The sequence below is a fragment of the Monodon monoceros genome, unplaced genomic scaffold (genome assembly GCF_005190385.1).
Source record: "Monodon monoceros isolate NGI ecotype Baffin Bay Population unplaced genomic scaffold, NGI_Narwhal_1 Super_Scaffold_11, whole genome shotgun sequence".
NCBI lineage: Eukaryota > Metazoa > Chordata > Mammalia > Artiodactyla > Monodontidae > Monodon > Monodon monoceros.
Genome location: NW_021703767.1, coordinates 8,150,997 through 8,168,561, shown reverse-complemented (window position 1 = coordinate 8,168,561; position 17,565 = coordinate 8,150,997). Strand labels below are relative to the sequence as shown.

Here is a 17,565-nt window from a genome sequence, read left to right as displayed (position 1 = left end):
GCCCTAGAACCTTTTAATGCCCTTGCTGATAACAACTTCTCTGAGGCTTTTATTTTATTTTAATGCAGCTATTCTGTGTTTATTTATTATTGAAGTATAGTTGATTTACCATGTTGTGTTAATTTCTGCTGTACAACAAAGTGATTCAGTTATACATATGTGTGTGTGTGTGTGTATATATATATATACACACACACACACACACATTCTTTTGTATATTCTTTTCCATTATGGTTTATCACAGGATATTGAATATAGTTCCCTGTGCTATACAGTAAGACCTTGTTGTTTATCCATTCTATATATAGTAGTATGCATCTGCTAACCCCAAACTCCCACCACACACACACCCCCACTTCCCTCTCCCTTGGCAACCACAAGTCTGTTTCCGAGGCCTTTAAATTCGGTAGGGTTCAGCCTTGGGGTTGTTCTGCAGGGTCCTGGCCCTCTGCTCACCATGAACAGGACCATAGATTATGCACACCAGGTATTTACATGTAGGTAACCTAGCTCTGTACTTGTATATGGCTTAAGCAGTAAGCCATGTGGAAAGTTTCATATCTGAGAAAAGTATAATTTTAGGTATATAATTCTACTGTCATCTTGTTATTCTATTTTCAAACCCAAAAGTTTTAATTCATGTTCACCTTAGAGAAATTATAACATAATTAAGTTCTGGTGATTCTGATCATATGTCATTTAAGGAGAAACCTGAAAGTGGTTTAGAATGTTTGTTTTACCAACCTTAAAATAGTTTTAGTTTTAAAATACTTACATTCTTTAATGGTAGGTATCTGTGCTCGAAAACTGGAAGGAGACGGAAGTATATAAGTTACAGAACATGGAGTCACAAGCCGAAGGATTTCTTAAGAACCTGAAGCTAATGAGCAGGTATTGTGATGTCGCAGGTGTCTTTCCAGAAGTGTCATTGGGTAAAAAAAGGTTAGGGCTGATTTAAGAAAAAAATTACATTAGGACTACTTTATTTTTAATAGTTAATATAGTTAATACATATTCAGTTATAGAAAAATCAAAACATGTAAACAAAAAGGATAAAAATTATCCTAATTCTTAATTGAGCTATAACTAGTTAATATTTTGCAGCAAATCCATTAAGTATTTGAAAAAAAATTATATATAGTTTTCACTAAGTAGTATACAGGAATCCTCCTTTCATATCAATAATTATGCTTCTCCAACCTAATTTTATTTATTTATTTTTATTTATTTATTTTTTTTTGTGGTATGCGGGCCTCTCACTGTTGTGGCCTCTCCCGTTGCGGAGCACAGGCTCCGGACGCGCAGGCTCAGCGGCCATGGCTCATGGGCCCAGCCGCTCTACGGCATGTGGGATCTTCCCGGACCGGGGCACGAACCCGTGTCCCCTGCATCTGCAGGCGGACTCTAAACCCCTGCGCCACCAGGGAAGCCCCCTCCAACCTAATTTTAAAAGGTTAAATAGTAATCCAGTGTACAAACATGTCATGATTTATTAAACACCACTATAGTGGGAGAGTTGGGTTGTTTACACATTTTGTTAATAAAAGCTGCACTGTAGCAAGTATCCTTATAGCTAAAGTTTTATCCTTATAGCTAAATTGTTAGTCATTTCCACGCAATAAATAAATTTCTGGAATGAAGATCACATTTTTAAGGCTTTTTAAACAATTGCCTTCCATAAGAATAGTCACTTAACAGTCTTAATGGGAGAGTATGGGCATGTCACTTCAGAAGATATTTATATCTGGTAATTTTTTTTCAACCCTCTGTAATCTTTACCTGCTTTTCTTTCTTTTGCTTTGTTTTTGGAATAAGGTTTACCTGGAAATCCTAGAGGGTCTCCTTCAGTCTAGCATTTAGCACTTTTCAGTATAGATTTTTGCACATGGGATTACTTTTCATCTGGTCCTTTTATCATATTCCACACACAGGTTTTTGTTTTTGTTTTTTTAAACATCTTTATTGGAGTATAATTGTTTTACAGTGTTGTGTTAGTTTCTGCTGTATAACAGAGTGAATCAGCTATACAAATACATATATCCCCATATCCCCTCCCTCTTGCATCTCCCTCCCACCCTCCCTTTTCCACCCCTCTAGGTGGTCACAAAGCACCAAGCTGATCTCCCTGTGCTATGCAGCTGCTTCCCCCTAGCTATCTATTTTACATTTGGTAGTGTATATATGTCCATGCCACTCTCTCACTTCGTCCCAGCTTACCCTCCCCCTCCCCATGCCCTCAAGTCCATTCTCTACGTCTGCATCTTTATTCCTGTCCTGCCCCTAGGTTCAATAGAACCATTTTTTTTAGATTCCATATATATGTGTTAGCATACGGTATTTGTCTTTCTTTTTCTGACTTACTTCACTCTGTATGACAGGCTCTAGGTCCATCCACCTCATTACAAATAACTCAGTTTTGTTTCTTTTTATGGCTAATATTCCATTGTATATACGTGCCACATCTTCTTTATCCATTCATCTGTCGATGGACACTTAGGTTGCTTCCATGTCCTGGCTATTGTAAATAGTGCTGCGATGAACATTGTGGTACATGTCTCTTTTTGAATTATGGTTTTCTCAGGGTATATGCCCGGTAATGGGATTGCTGGGTCATATGGTAGTTCTATTTTTAGTTTTTTAAGGCACATCCATACTGTTCTCCATAGTGGCTGTATCAATTTACATTCCCACCAACAGTGCAAGAGGGTTCCCTTTTCTCCACACCCTCTCCAGCATTTATTGTTTGTAGATTTTTTGATGATCGCCATTCTGACCAGTGTGAGGTGATACCTCACTAAAGTTTTGTTTTGCATTTCTCTAATGATTAATGATGTTGAGCATCCTTTCATGTGTCTGTTGGCAATTTGTATATCTTCTTTGGAGAAACGTCTATTTAGGTCTTCTGCCCATTTTTGGATTGGGTTTGGCTTTTGTTTTGTTTTTATAAATTTATTTGTTTTTATTTTTTGGCTATGTCAGGTCTTCGTTGCTATGCGCGGGCTTTCTCTAGTTGCGGTGAGCGGGGGCTACTCTTCGTTGTGGTGCGCGGGCTTCTCATTGCCGTGGCTTCTCTTGTTGCGGAGCACGGGCTCTAAAGCATGTGGGCATTGTGGCATACAGGCTCAGTAGTTGTGGCTCGTGGGCTCTAGAGTGCAGGCTCAGGAGTTGTGGTGCACAGGCTTTGTTGCTCTGTGGCATGTGGGATCTTCCTAGACCAGGGATCGAACCTGTGTCCCCTGCATTGGCCGGCAGATTCTTAACCACTGCACCACCAGGGAAAGCCCGGGTCGTTTGTTTTTCTGATATTGAGCTGCATGAGCTGCTCGTATATTTTGCAGATTAATCCTTTGTCATTGCTTCCTTTGCGCATATTTTCTCCCATTCTGAGGGTTGTCTTTTCATCTTGTTTATGGTTTCCTTTGCTGTGCAAAACACTTCCTAACACCATACATGAAAATAAGTTCAAAATGGATTAAAGACCTAAATGTAAGGCCAGACACTATAAAACTCTTAGAGGAAACCATAGGCAGAACACTGTGCAACATAAATCACAGCAAGGTCCTTTTAGACACACCTCCTAGAGAAATGGAAATAAAGAGAAAAATAAACAAATGGGACCACACACGGATTTTGAATTCTTAATTCCTGGTGCTTTTTGATTTAAATTTCAAACCCTCAGTGTTGAACCAGAGATTCTGTGGGTTATGGAAAAACAGTTTTATTGTATAGTTCTTTATTTCATGTTTCAAGATTAAGTTTTTTTCAGAAAGGTGAGAAAACCTTTCTGATTAAAGGTAAATTGAGGAGGCTTCCCTGGTGGCGCAGTGGCTGAGAGTCCGCCTGCCGATGCAGGGGACACGGGTTCGTGCCCTGGTCCGGGAAGATCCCACATGCCGCGGAGCAGCTGGGCCAGTGAGCCATGGCCGCTGAGCCTGCGCATCCGCGTCCGGAGCCTGTGCTCCGCAGCGGGAGGGGCCACAACAGGGAGAGGCCCACTTACCACAAAAAAAAAAAAAAAAAGGTAAATTGATATGCTGATTCAGATTACAGGACTAGCACAGCTGTGGGCTATGCGTTGTGGTGCATCTGGGAAACAAAGATATCTCAGGCCTCATTTTACCTAATGGTATTGACTCCTTATTAAGCCTCACAGTACACGGCATTTTTTCTTAGGGCTTCTCTGCTAATTCTGCTCATTCCACCAAGGATAGCAAAAGAGGAAAGCCGTAAAAGCAATGTTGTGGTTTTTCTTTAAGACGTATACTGAGAACTGACACCATCGCGGATCGGTAGTGTTCCTGATCTTCTCAGTTAGGAGTAGAAGGCTTATCTGTCACTTTCAGTGGAGCAGATTCATGAGGCGCTGAGAAGTTTAACATAGCCTGTTAGACACCCACCCTTTATTTTACAATAAGATCGGGACGACGGTTTTATTGGGATGTTTCCAGGCTGCCTTTTTTTTGGTTTGTTTTTCAATACAAAGATAGCCTTTGATGTTAAATATGAAGATGCCAACGAAGAGTGTCTGATCTTCAAATTCAGGAGAATATTTGCTCTCTGCCTACCAGTTTTGGGGTTTGGATTAGATCAACGGTTAGTTTCCTAAAGTGTAGTGACTGTAAGATATACAGTTCTTTAAAAATAGTTGTTTTATTGTGTGTGATCATGTTTCTCTTGTGTTTAAATGTTTATTTTCATTTGTATTTTAGTGCTTTCAATTTAAAAAAATTTTTAAGTGGACATTAGCAGTTTTATAAATTTTTCTGCTTTCTCAGTGACTCTGCAGCATATCCTGTCATGGAATCTGACATACATTCATGGGAATCATTTCTTTCTAATGTTAGAGAAGAAATTGAGAAAGCAAAGGTAAGTTATAAGGTATTTTATAACTCTGTCAAAATCTATCTGATGCTTATAATTCTGAGGAGGTCATGTCATATTGAAACTATTTCTTTTTTGAGCTGTTAAAGACAATATTTTTTTTTTGTTGTAATTAAGAATTTTTCATGAAAGAAATGCTATCTTCTTAACTCTCTTTAAACTCAGCCCTTGATTGTTAAGATTAGAAAAGTTGTGTTTGATAAGGCTGTAGAGCATTCTGATTAATAAGGACTTATTTTGAACTTCTTTCCTTGCAACTCAGTTATATTTCTTGGAAAACGGTTGAGCATTTGTTACGTATGTATAGTAAGGGGGAAAAAAAGTATTAGTTGACAGCTGTGGTTTTCTCTTGGAATTTGTTAGAAAAACTTAACATTTTTCCTTCTACCTACAGTCTCAGTTTGAAGAACAAATTCAAGCAATTAAAAATGGTTCTCGGCTCAGTGAACTTTCTAAAGTGCAGATTTCTGAGCTTTCGTTTCCTGCCTGTAACACAGTAAGTCTATTACATTTGTTTTTTTTTTTTTAAGGAAAGAGAACAGAAAAGGAGTGAAGCACAATTCCTTTCTTAACTGGCCAGAAGTAGTTTGTTGTTATTGTTTTGGGAGTGGGCATGAGATGGATTAACAATTGCCTTAATGTTTTCATTAAGTACTAGGTTAAGCCCTGTGAGGGCTGCCCTTATTTGCCCCTCACCCTGTGACCCTTCTGTCAATGCATTCAGCGTCTTAGATTGTAGGCTCTGGAGCTGCAGTCAGAAGCCTCATCTTGAGCGTCTTTTTCTCCCCAATACCTTGCACACTAAGTGTTCATACTTATCGTGGATTCATCTGCAAAAAAAAAATGGTGTAAAACGTTAAAAAGTTAGCCACCTTGGACGGATTAAATTTTCTATTGAGCACCAGTTTTTTTTCTCTCCATAGAAAAAGTTTTTTCTCTCCATTGAACTGAGTAAGAAAGAGTTTTATTTAGAATTAAAGATCACTCACTTCTTTATAGTGTTTCCAAGTTCTTATAGCAGATACGGAAGGGGGAAAAGCATTAGATATCAACAGAATATTTTACCATTAATTTTTGACTCTAGCTTATGTAATTTTAAAATTTAAGATTCCTTGAGAACTCTCAGTGTGCCAGGAGCTTGAGTAATAAGTACGCCTAAAAACGATTTACTTTGTGTGTCATTTCTCTGCTGTTCATTCATTGGGTATTTAGTGGTGATCAAGATTAGATGTGGTCTGTGCCCTCAAAGTGCATATGGGTTTGGGAAAGAGAGACTTTAAACCTATAATTATAAGCAAAGTGTGCCAAGATTTTTCACAGGAACATAGAAGGCTATGGCAGCATAAATTAGGAGGAACTAATGTAACCCAGAGGCCTAGGCCTCGGCAGAAGCTCCACTGTTGGAAGTCTCAGTGAGTCAGAGATCTGGAATAGGAATTAACCAGGCAAAAGGAGTAAAAGGGGGTGTGTGTTTGAGGAGGGGTGTGTGGTGTGATGTTTGCAGGGTCAAAGTGTTCCCAGTGGAAGAAGCAGCATATTTGGAGGCTAGAAAAAAAGAGAATACACTCCTTTCATAGCAGTAAAAGGAGTCCACGATGACAAAGGGGGCTATAGGGAGAAAGATTATAATCTCGTGCCCACGGGCTGGAACAAAGGGAGCCTTATTAAGGTGTAAGGTGTGTTCAGCAGTGTGGACTTCTCCTCAGGTCACTAAGAAGCCAGCATAAATTTCCAGTTAGGGAACGACATCAACATTGTACTTGACGATCAGCTTGACTGCAGTGTGGAGATGTGGTGGGAGAGGGAGCTGAGTGAGCGATTTCCAGTCAACCAGCTACAGCTCACTGCCCCCAGCTGTGTCCCAGGTCAGAGAGGCAGCGGGGCTGCAGGGAAGAGAACAGATTTGAGGGATGTGCAGGAGGTCAGATGAAAGAGTGGTGCTGGGGCTTCCCTGGTGGCGCAGTGGTTGAGGGTCCGCCTGCCGATGCAGGGGACACGGGTTCGTGCCCCGGTCCGGGAGGACCCCACATGCCGCGGAGCGGCTGGGTCCGTGAGCCATGGCTGCTGAGCCTGCACGTCCGGAGCCTGTGCTCCGCAACGGGAGAGGCCACAACAGTGAGAGGCCCGCGTACCGCAAAAAAAAATAAAAAAAATAAAGAGTGGTGCTGCTTGTGAGATTGTAAGGCCAACAATCTTGAGGATGACTCTGGGTTTCTGTCAGTGAAGTGGCATCGGAGGAAGAGCAGGGTGAGGAGACCGCCCCGAGGCTGGTGTTGAAGACGTAGGGCTTGAGTGGCCTTGGAATCAGTCACCCACGTGGATCTGCCCATTAGGAAGTTTGGATGTGCAGATTTGGATCTCAGGAAGATATTCTAGACTCGAATCTTTTTAAAAGTAGGTATTATGGATTTCCCTGGCGGTCCAGTTAGGGCGGTCCAGTTAGGACTCTGCGCTTCACTGCAGGGGGCGTGGGTTCGATCGCTGGTCGGGGAACTGAGATACTACATGCTGCACTCCGTGGCCAAAAAATAAAAAAGTGGGCATTATCCTCAGTGAGCACACAGTCACCGAGGAACGCGAGGGCGTAGCACGGGTGGGGTGGAGGCTGCACCTCTGACAACATGAGGGGCAGCAGCACTTCAGGCGTACACGGCGGCAGGGCTGCGGGGAGAGCTGAGCCAGGGGCCCAGCGGATGGGACGGAAGCCAGCAGTGTGGGGCCATGAAGAGCTCATTTTGAGAAAGAGAAGGTGGCCAGCAATTTTTAAGAACAAAACATTTAATTTGTTGTAATTCAAATACTGTGCACTTGAGCAGCCAGGTTTTATTGTAGTTGTGCTTAATTGTTAGTCTTTGTTCACGGATGTCACTCTTAGCGATCCAGCCACTGTGGTGTGTTCCTTGTAGCTTCATCCTAAGTTACCTCCTGAGTCTTCAGACCATGATGATCAAGGCCCCTCCACTTCTACAAGTCACAGGACTGGAGACCGAACAGCAGTTCCCGAGGAATCAAGTCTGGTCTCTGCTCCTGACGGCCCAGTGGAGTCGCCCTCCTGTGAGCCAGAAGCCGGCCGGCTGCCAGAGTGTGAGAGCGCCGGCCAGGCAGCTCGGTCAGAGCCAAGCCCGGTGGCTGATCAGAAGTTACCTGGTGCTCCAGGACGTGCCACCCGTTCAAGCCAGTCTCCAAAGAAACCGTTCAATAGTATTATTGAGCACCTGTCAGTGGTGTTCCCCTGTTACAGCAGGTACGAATCTAAAATGTGTGCAACTCTGTTAAGTGCTTTATTGAACTGAGGTTTCCTGATTAGATAACATCACAGCCAATAAGGGGCTGAAGTGGAAAGGACTGCATAATTGTTTTACTCAGAAAGACAAGCGCTGCACTTTTTCCTTTTGTAAACATAGAAGTGAGCAGTTTCAAACCAATAGATTGAAAACATTGAACACTGGTTAATCAATAGTCATCAGAAGCCATGGCAGTTTGCTAAGATTTAGATGAACTCAGTAACTCTCCAGCGCTAGTTATGGAATCACTAAATGACTGCAAAACATTAGTTTTACATTATTTCAGGGAAAAAAGTCCCACATATAGCCACGAAGGCAACAGCAACTTACACCTCGTTGGACAGCACCTCCGATTTGTTAGGGGTGTGAGGCTGACGAGGCCAGTTGTAATCTGCTAGTGAGTCAGGTGTGTGAGCATGTTACAGAGGGACCCTTATGAGGGTGAGGAGAGCTGCTTTTTTGGTGGGCGGTGGAGGGGGGAGTATAGTTGATTTACAGTGTTGTATTAGTTTCCGGTGTACAGCAAAGTGAATCAGTTGTACATTTACGTATATCCACTCATTTTTAGATTCTTTTCCCATGTAGGTCATTACAGAGTATTGAGTAGAGTTCCCTGTGCTATACAGTAGGTCCTTATTAGTTATCTGTTTTATATATAATAGTGTGTATGTGTCACTCCCAGTCTCCCCATTCATCCCCTCCCACCCCCCCCAGAAACCATAGATTTGTTTTTTATGTCTGTGACTATTTCTGTTTGGTAAATAAGTTCATTTGTACCATTTTTTTAGATTCCACGTATAAGCAATATCATATATTTGTCTTTCTCTGTCTGACTTACTTCACTCAGTATGACAGTCTCTAGGTCCATCCATGTTGCTGCAAATGGGGAGAGCTGCTTTTAACTAAGTCAGCCAGAGTTGTCATTCAGGCACTTCAGCAATGCTTCTGCATCAACCTCTGACCTCACTCCAGATTGGTGCGAGGGGACAGAGGTACTCCTGGTCTCAGCCTGGAGAGAAGGTGAAGTGGAGGGAATGTCTCTGGGATACAGCTCAGAAGAGAGGAATCCACATCCAGAATTAACCCTCTGCACCTCCCTTGTTATTTCTGTCTTTGACACGATATTAGTCACAGTCTTTGAGATTATACTTTTGAAACACAGTAGTTAATTATGGTTGGCCAAATTTGATGTTTTGCATTTGTCAGTGGAGCCCTGCCCATTTGGAAATAAGTATATCTTGTCTGCACATGGGCATGTTTAGCCCTGCCTAAGTTTGATAAACATTGTAAGTTCTCTCAATAGCAATTACCATGCAAATTAGTAAAAATAGTCAAGTTGTAATTACCAAAAGTACATTACAAATAAAATTGTTTGCAATCCTGACTAAATCTGGCAGAATATAAACCACCAAATAGATATGCATCCTAATTTTCTGCATGTTAAAGCATATGAGGTATTAGTGCTACAGATACCAAGTTCCTATTGATTAACGATATAAATCACATCCACTGCTACCTATGAAAAATTCAGGCTTTGAAAACTTTGTTGTTGGTTAGATTTTTTTTTTTTTTTTCAGTAGGCGGGCCTCTCACTGTTGTGGCCTCTCCCGTTGCGGAGCACAGGCTCCGGACGCGCAGGCTCAGCGGCCATGGCTCACAGGCCCAGCCGCTCCGCGGCATGTGGGATCTTCCCAGACCGGGGCACGAACCCGTGTCCCCTGCATCGGCAGGCGGACTCTCAACCACTGCGCCACCAGGGAAGCCCTGTTGGTTTAATTTTTAAAGGGAAGAAGTCAACAAAACTAGTTTGTTCTTAGATAGAAAGAGATTTTATTGATTTCAAGTCAGATCCAGTGGCGTCTGATCATTCATTGATTTTGCTTAAAGCTACAGTATATCCAGGCTGTAAGAAGTCAGGTTTCTAAGTAGAGATGGAGATCTCAAATGGATCTATCAGATACACTGTTACTTTGAAAGTCTATTAAAACAAATATTTAGAAATAATATTGGAATTTTCATAGTGCTTTGAAAGATTGATTTTGCTGCTCTCTATGTACAGTTACTGTTGTTGTTTACAAATGAATTATTTGTGTGTATTTGATTTTGTTTCTTTTGGGTTAATATTGGCCCATAATATTTCTTTGCAGCAGAAAACTTTAACTTTCTCTTGACATTATTCCCACTTTCCCTTTCAGCACCGAGCTTGCTGGTTTTATTAAAAAAGTGAGGAACAAAAACAAGAACTCGCTCTCTGGATTGAGTATTGACGAAATTGTCCAAAGAGTGACAGAACACATTCTAGATGAAGAGAAAAAGAAAAAGGTCAGTATTTCATTTAGATTCAATAAAATGTTCCACTTTATTCTTATTTATTTATAAAATAAGAGAATTGTGGGGAAAAATGCTTCCAACCCAAAAATGGAGAGCAATTCAGTAGATAGAAGAGGGTCAAGTTTTTGGGTAACTGAACTTGCTTCCCTGCTCCATGTTCTTGCTGCAGCCAAATCCAGGAAAGGACAGGAGGCCATCTGAGCCCAGCTCTGCTGCTTCTGTGACCAGGGCCACCCAGGGCCCGCCCTCCGTGCTTGTTGGATCATCACCCGAAAGCCAGGGGCAGAAGACAGACAACGTCCCTGTGAGTGTTGCATGTATGACCATAAGAGTCAGTTCTCTTCTTCTGATGAAGAAGAAGAAGGAAACAGAACTATTAATCCATGATTTAGCCCCATTTTTCTAGATTGAATTTATTTGATCTTGAAATTGGAAACCAAGTTTAGATGTACTTGAGTGTTTCATTAGGAGAGCCAGTGAATGGCGAGGTTGTCTCTCCACTTCCACGGGTAGCTCGGGGCCCCTGCATGTAGTGACAAGAAGAGCTGTGACCACATTGTGGGAACTGGGCCTGTGGATGGTCAGATAAATTCACTTTTTATATCAAGTGTGAATAGTTGGAAAAATTGATTTTTGGATAATTTTCTTCTACGTGTGACCATGGGCTTTGGAATAACACAGACTTGGTTCCATCACTTAATAACACTGTGAGCTCGAATCATATCTGCTTGTTCGGGTCGTCGTGGGGATGAAGTGCTGAAGTAGAATAGGCAGAGTCAAGTGCTGTGCTCGGGAAAGGCTGGTTGCTTCCCTTCTCTCTCCCCTCAAGGGGCGCGGGGGGGCACACAGGATTGAGCCCATTAAATTAACTTGCCTTTAATTTGATACACTGATTTAGATTGTTTGTTGTCCTTTCAGACAATGAGAATGTTACAGTTACACAGAACTTTTTATAAAATACTGTTATATCTGTGATGTCAGTTGACAGGGCATTATAACTGTCTATGAATGAGGAATCCGAGGCACAGGTGGCTCGCGCATCTTGCCAGCGTTCCTTCCTTCGATTTGACCACAGCGTCCTCAGCGCACTGACCAGCTCGTGCTGGGAACTGTGCGTTAGGGACCGGCTGAACGTGTGGCTGGAAGAGAGATGGCCGCCTGGCGGCTCACAGCCTTGGGCTTCAGATTGAATTCTGGTGCGGAGCACATTTCCCTTTTTTATAGATTTATTTATTTATTTATTTATTTTTGGCTGTGTTGAGTCTTTGTTTCTGTGCGAGAGCTGTCTCCAGTTGCGGCAAGCGGGGGCCACTCTTCATCGCGGTTCGCGGGCCTCTCACTGTCACGGCCTCTCTTGTTGCGGGGCACAGGCTCCAGACGCGCAGGCTCAGTAGTTGTGGCTCACGGGCCTAGTTGCTCCGCGGCATGTGGGATCTTCCCAGACCAGGGCTCGAACCCGTGTCCCCTGCACTGGCAGGCGGATTCTTAACCACTGCGCCACCAGGGAAGCCCCCACATTTCCCTTTTTTGTCCAGCTACAGTATCACCGTTCAGGTGAAATTGAAATTAGAAGAGTTGCAGGCCCCGTAGCACAGTCAGCAGTGCAAGACTGCACAAAGAGTGCTGGTTTGCTGACTTGTGCTAAGCAGTGAATCTTTTTTGTGAACTCGTTTTTATGCCTCCCATACATTTTCACTTTCCGCTACCCTTTGGAGACTTTCTGCATCACATACACTCAGGTCCCAGAGGGTCTCACCCCAAAGGGAAAGCTTATGATCATACAGAGCATTCCTGCAAAGCCTGGCTGGAGTCCCCTCCCTCTCTCAGGGGTGTTCCTGCTGGTCACGTGCTCTGTGGTCGAACAACCAGGTCAACTTCTTAGCGTTCTCATTGATGTGTGAGTGTGCGTGTGAACTCTTTTGTGTGCGTGTGTGTGTGTGTGCACGCGTGCGTCTGTGTGCTTGTTGGCCATCCCAAGATAGACCATAATCACCTTTTGGGAAGAGATTGCTTTCTACTTCATGGTTGATGTTGATAGTAATAAAGGTGTAAAAGCTGGCTTATAAGAATAGTATGTATTGAAACTGGGACTTAATTTGCTAATCATAGGTAGTTTTTTAAAGATTAAAAGTAATTTGCTTTTTTTTTTTTAATTAATTAACTTTTGGCTGTGTTGGGTCTTCGTTGCTGTGCACGGGCTTTCTCTAAGTTGCGGCGAGCAGGGGCTACTCTTTCTTGTGGTGCGCGGCCTTCTCAATGCGGTGGTTTCTCTTGTTGCGGAGCATGGGCCCTAGAGTGTGTGGGCTTCAGTAGTTGTTGCTCGCGGGCTCTAGAGCACAGGCTCAGTAGTTGTGATGCACAGGCTTAGTTGCTCCACGGCCTGTGGGATCTTCCTGGACCAGGGCTCGAACCCATACCTCCTGCATTGGCAGGCAGATACTTAACCACTGCGCCACCAGGGAAGTCCCTGCTTTGTATTTTTAAATTATAAAAGTTTTGTGGTTCATAATAGAAAATCCAAATAAAAAGAGCATATAAAGAACCCCAAAACCCACCCTCTAAGGGTAACCAGTACTATCACATCAGTATATATTTTTCTAAACTCTTTTGTATCTGTGTGTATACTGAATTTAGTCAACTGTGCATATATTTGTGTGTGTGTGTGTGTGTGTGTTTTTTTCAATTAGAAATATATTGTGCCCACTTTTCCATACTAGGAAATAGTCAATTTAACCGTGGATTTTTCTGAACTTTGCAGAGGCCTTAACCTGCCCTTTCCCCAGGGCTGACACCTCCACATTTCCTCCCAGACCCTTCCCTGGGGGGCCGCAGAGAGGAGTGAGAGCACATCTGACCCATTGCTGCAGCGGCAACAGTGCCATGGGAAAGACAGAAACCCTGTGCAGCAGTTCAGGGTGTCCTAGCCTTCAGGCACTGCCCCCCGCTGTACTCCCTGACCTTAACCCACTGCCAGGGCTGCATTCATTCACTCTCTTGACAGTTTATGGAGTCTCAGTTTGGGGCCAGGTTCCTTGCCAGCTGCTAAGAACACAGATAAGCAAGGCCATTTCCTGCCTTCAGGGTGCTCAGAGTTAAGATGGGGAGTGAGAGTCAAAGTTAATGATGCGTGTGGGGTGAGTGCTGTGAGCCATAGGGAGAGCTTCACGCCTGGTGTTCTAGGCTGGCACTCTGCTTTCACACAGAGCACGCTGTCTGTGCTCACCAGCCTGGGAGCGGCTAGGGCCGGAAGCCCTCCCATTCATCTCTGTGTCGCTGTGCCCCGCACAGTCCCTGACTATGGATGTTTGCTGAATGAGCCGTCAGTTCGTTTTGTTTTGATTTATACAAGTAATCCACATTCATGGAAACTTTAGAAAAATAGCAAAGAAAAAAGTTAAATCTCTCAACCAAAGTAGCCAGTAACCACTGTTAACATTTTATGTCTTTCCAGACTCTTTTCTAGGCATCTCTATATACACACATTCTCTCTATTTTTAAAATATTGAATTATATAATCATATGATACATACTGTTCTGTAGCCTACTTTTATTCAGAGAGTTTTTGTGACTAACTTGCCACGTCACGGATTATGGAATTCCGTCATGATTTTAATCAGCCCCATGATAATCCATAGTGTAGAGATGTCATAATTTATTACTGTCTCCAACTGTTAGATAATTAGATGAACAATTAATTTGTAATATTCAACTAGTACCATACTTTATTTAGGTATGGGTTGGGGTAAGTAGGTATTTGTAGTATTTTAGCTGGGAATGAGTTAACCACATAAAACATTTTTTTCTCTGAGAAAATTAAAACTTTATTTTTTCCTAAGAAATGTTATTAGAAAATAAGTTGTTCCCTCAGTCTCCTTAACTATAATTGAGAATAATTTTCCACCTTAGCTGTGAAAGTTCTGGAAGGCCACTTGTAAGAAGAGCTCATGTAGTAAGGAGAAATTTAGTTATTCTTTACTATTGAGATGCATTTGTTTCGACAGGTGTCCGGTGCAAATTCCTGTGAAATATGCCTAGAAGTATTCAAATCCAAAAATGTACGTGTGCTGAAATGTGGGCACAAGTTTCACAAAGGGGTAAGAATTCTCCTTGGCCATCCTCATGTCATGCATTTTGACTATGGAGTATTTTGAAAATAAAAAGGGACTTTGTTTTCTAGGCTTCAGTACTTGCATTTTCAAAGCACTTTCTAAACCTCCTCATGTCTGTGATGATTGTCTCCCTCCCAAACATTGATGCTGCAGGAAGGGGAGCAGATTCCTGGGCCCTGCAGCGTGCACTGTGCACACTGTCCTCTTCTCTATGTCATGAGTGCAAAAGAGCAGTTGGCCCCATCAGTTGCTGAAAGTCAAAGCAGTACTAGTTCCTTAGAAGTCAGTTTTTTATACGCACCAGTTTCTTATCTGCACGGTCAGACAGATCACAGTGCAGCAGTTTGTCAATTTACTGCAGCAGGTGAAGTAAGTTTAACATTTTGGAGGAGAAAAACTAAACTTAACTGGGTCCACTGTGCCTGATCCTGGGAGATTCTGGCCTGTGCCCTTCCAAGATTTGTGGTAACTGTTTTGGTGTTTTGGGTGCTGTGAGCATTTGTCCTGCACCCCTGCTGCTGGTTTAGAGCAGATCAGGTCTCTGCCCTGTCAGTGTAGGAATCCCTGAGAAAAGGGGTACACACAGTACACTCACTAGAAAGAGTCCACACAGCGTGCAGTCTCCCGCGCGGCCTGCCTTCTCCCTCCTTCCTGGGTAGGGGCATCCTGCCTGGGCTCTCGAACTTACACACACACTCGGCTCTGTAGCAGCAGCAGGCCAGCTGGGAGCACGCTGGGTAGACAGGCTCCTGTGAGGCTGTGTGGCGTGCAGGCCGGTGGGATGGGCAAGGAACAAGATCAGGCAGACAGGGTGAGTCCAAGGGCCAGCCTCTAGAAGTCAGGGTGGCTGAAACACGAGACTGGAGCAGGGTGTGGGGATGGGAGGGCAAGGCCATGCCCCAAGGTCAGGCCCTGAGTGTTCAAGGTCACATTCTGAGGTGGGTTTCTTTGTTCCTGGAGCTTGGTCTAGACTCCTACCCTGAGCAGGCTCTGGTGTCCCTGGGTGTTGGGTGGCTCCAGGCCCTACCAAATGTCACAGTGAAGTTAGCCGTGTCTGCTGAGGCGAGTGGTACAGGAGGGCTGAGGTTCCATGTGCTCCTAAAGGCACTGGCTAATTGTCTTTTCTCATTTCAGTGCTTCAAGCAATGGCTTAAGGAGCAGAGCACTTGCCCAGCCTGCCTGGCTCGTGATCTCCTGTCAGAAGAGTAGCCTGCCCTTCTGGAAGAGGCCCACCCACTGTTCTAGGTAGTTACAGTTCACTAAAGAGTATGTACTGTTTGTTGAGTTGGAAGAATAACAATATACTACCTTTGATATAAAAAGCAACATGTGAAGATTCTTTGCACCGTGCTTCACAGTGCTAATAAATGGAAATCTTTAAAACAGCTGACAGTAAGTAATTTCCCAACTCTGACTAGCCACTTAATAATCGCCAAATGGTGGCTGATAAAGTCATGTGTGACCGCATCCTTATATTGCTGGGGCTGCTGCAGAGGTGCTCTCTGAGATGGGAAAATATGGTGAGTGCCTCAAAGCAGGACTTAAATTATAAGTAGCCTTGATCGTTTAAAGTGCCCCACGTTAAAGTTTTTTGAGATCAGTATTCCTAAACAAATGCCTACGTTTTTCCTTAAAGATTCTGCATTTTAAAAAATGGGCTTAAGCAAACCACATTTGACTAGGTTGTAGTTGATGTTAAAATATTGGCTGATTCAGACCAAAAGATTCATTCAGATCTCCTTCCTCTTCAAGTGATTTTGATTTTTCATTTCATTATTTTATTTCTCCCCAGTAGATTTATAAGTGCTTGTTTTTCATATTTTAAAGACATAATGATTTTTGAAAATCATACAATAAACTTATTAACATCAGCCAAGACTTTTTTTAACCCCTAAAATTGAGGCTCCATATCCATTATCCCAGCCCCACATTGGGAACTTACTCTGAATACTTCTCCATTCTCACTAGGGATGTTGTCCCTCTTTATGAGTTAGACAACAGGTATTTGGGTGTCTCTGTCTAGCACACAGTGGGCACTTTCCTTATCCTACAACCAAAAAGAGACACTTGTGTAATTAGACAGTCCTGAGGAGTCCCTGTTACAATTGTTCGGTGTTTGACGTTTGTGTAAAGTAATGCATGCTCTCTTGTACTGTGGCCTGAGAACAAAACTGTAACTGCATTAGAAACTGTTAAAAAATTAGTTCTCTGTAGTGACTTCATAGGCAGTAGTAGTAAATACAGAAACATGAATTCTGGACACATTCCATTTCTCTCAAACAGGAAGGGTCAAAAAATGTTTTTCCATGTGTTCTTTGTTACCCCCTAGATGCTCACAGTCCCAAGTTCATGAGCTGATTTGGTCGCTTCCCTCTGCCTTGGTTCCCTGTGAGTTTTGATGTCTTAGTGACTTAGTGCATAGAAGCTTCCTCCATATTTTGAATCAGGTCCCTAAAACATTGTCTGCATGTTCAGAATAACTGAGGACTTGTAGATATGAAGATACACAGGGCCCAGTTTGTAGCAGCAGGTACAAAGGGAAAGAAGAGCAGCTGGAGAGAAAGAGAACGTGTTTTGTACATAACTTCAAACAAATACTTGTGAACATGCCTTACACATGTCCTGTAAGTGTCGAAATAAAAAGCATTCTAAAATAACATCAGTTTACTGTCGTGTTATCTGTTCTTTGTCAAATAATTTAAAGTATTCTACTTGAAAATTCAAGACATATATTACGCTGACATTTTAAAAGGTGACTTCATTTGGAAAGAAGAGCTATGGTACGTCTGAGGAGTCTAACCAAGAGATCTTAGGACATTTTAGAGCCTGGATCAAAGACATCCTCTGTGCCTAAATAGAGGTTGCTAAACTCAAGTTCACAAGATTGGCTGTTGAAATTTGTGAATGGAAAGATTATACAGAGATGGTAGAGTTTACTGTTTAGGCTAGAATAAGAGGTT

General features: G+C 42.8%; 1 protein-coding gene across 8 annotated transcripts in view; it reads left to right on the top strand.

Annotated features, from left to right (window-relative positions):
• Positions 1 to 17,255, top strand: part of TTC3 (tetratricopeptide repeat domain 3) — a 140,193-nt gene extending 122,938 nt beyond the window's left edge. For 4 of the 8 annotated variants that reach the window (XM_029213875.1, XM_029213874.1, XM_029213873.1 and 1 more), the window contains 8 exons: positions 791 to 891; positions 4,776 to 4,866; positions 5,276 to 5,377; positions 7,788 to 8,125; positions 10,361 to 10,487; positions 10,666 to 10,800; positions 14,498 to 14,590; positions 15,740 to 17,255. In XM_029213875.1, coding sequence (XP_029069708.1) covers positions 791 to 891; positions 4,776 to 4,866; positions 5,276 to 5,377; positions 7,788 to 8,125; positions 10,361 to 10,487; positions 10,666 to 10,800; positions 14,498 to 14,590; positions 15,740 to 15,814 — 1,062 coding nt within the window. In that variant the 3' untranslated portion in view covers positions 15,815 to 17,255. Of the gene's footprint in view, positions 1 to 790; positions 892 to 4,775; positions 4,867 to 5,275; positions 5,378 to 7,102; positions 7,276 to 7,787; positions 8,126 to 10,360; positions 10,488 to 10,665; positions 10,801 to 14,497; positions 14,591 to 15,739 lie in introns of those variants that run through there. The other 4 variants (XM_029213872.1, XM_029213871.1, XR_003792285.1 and 1 more) reach the window with 3 other exon arrangements.
• The last annotated feature ends 310 nt before the right edge of the window (positions 17,256 to 17,565 follow it).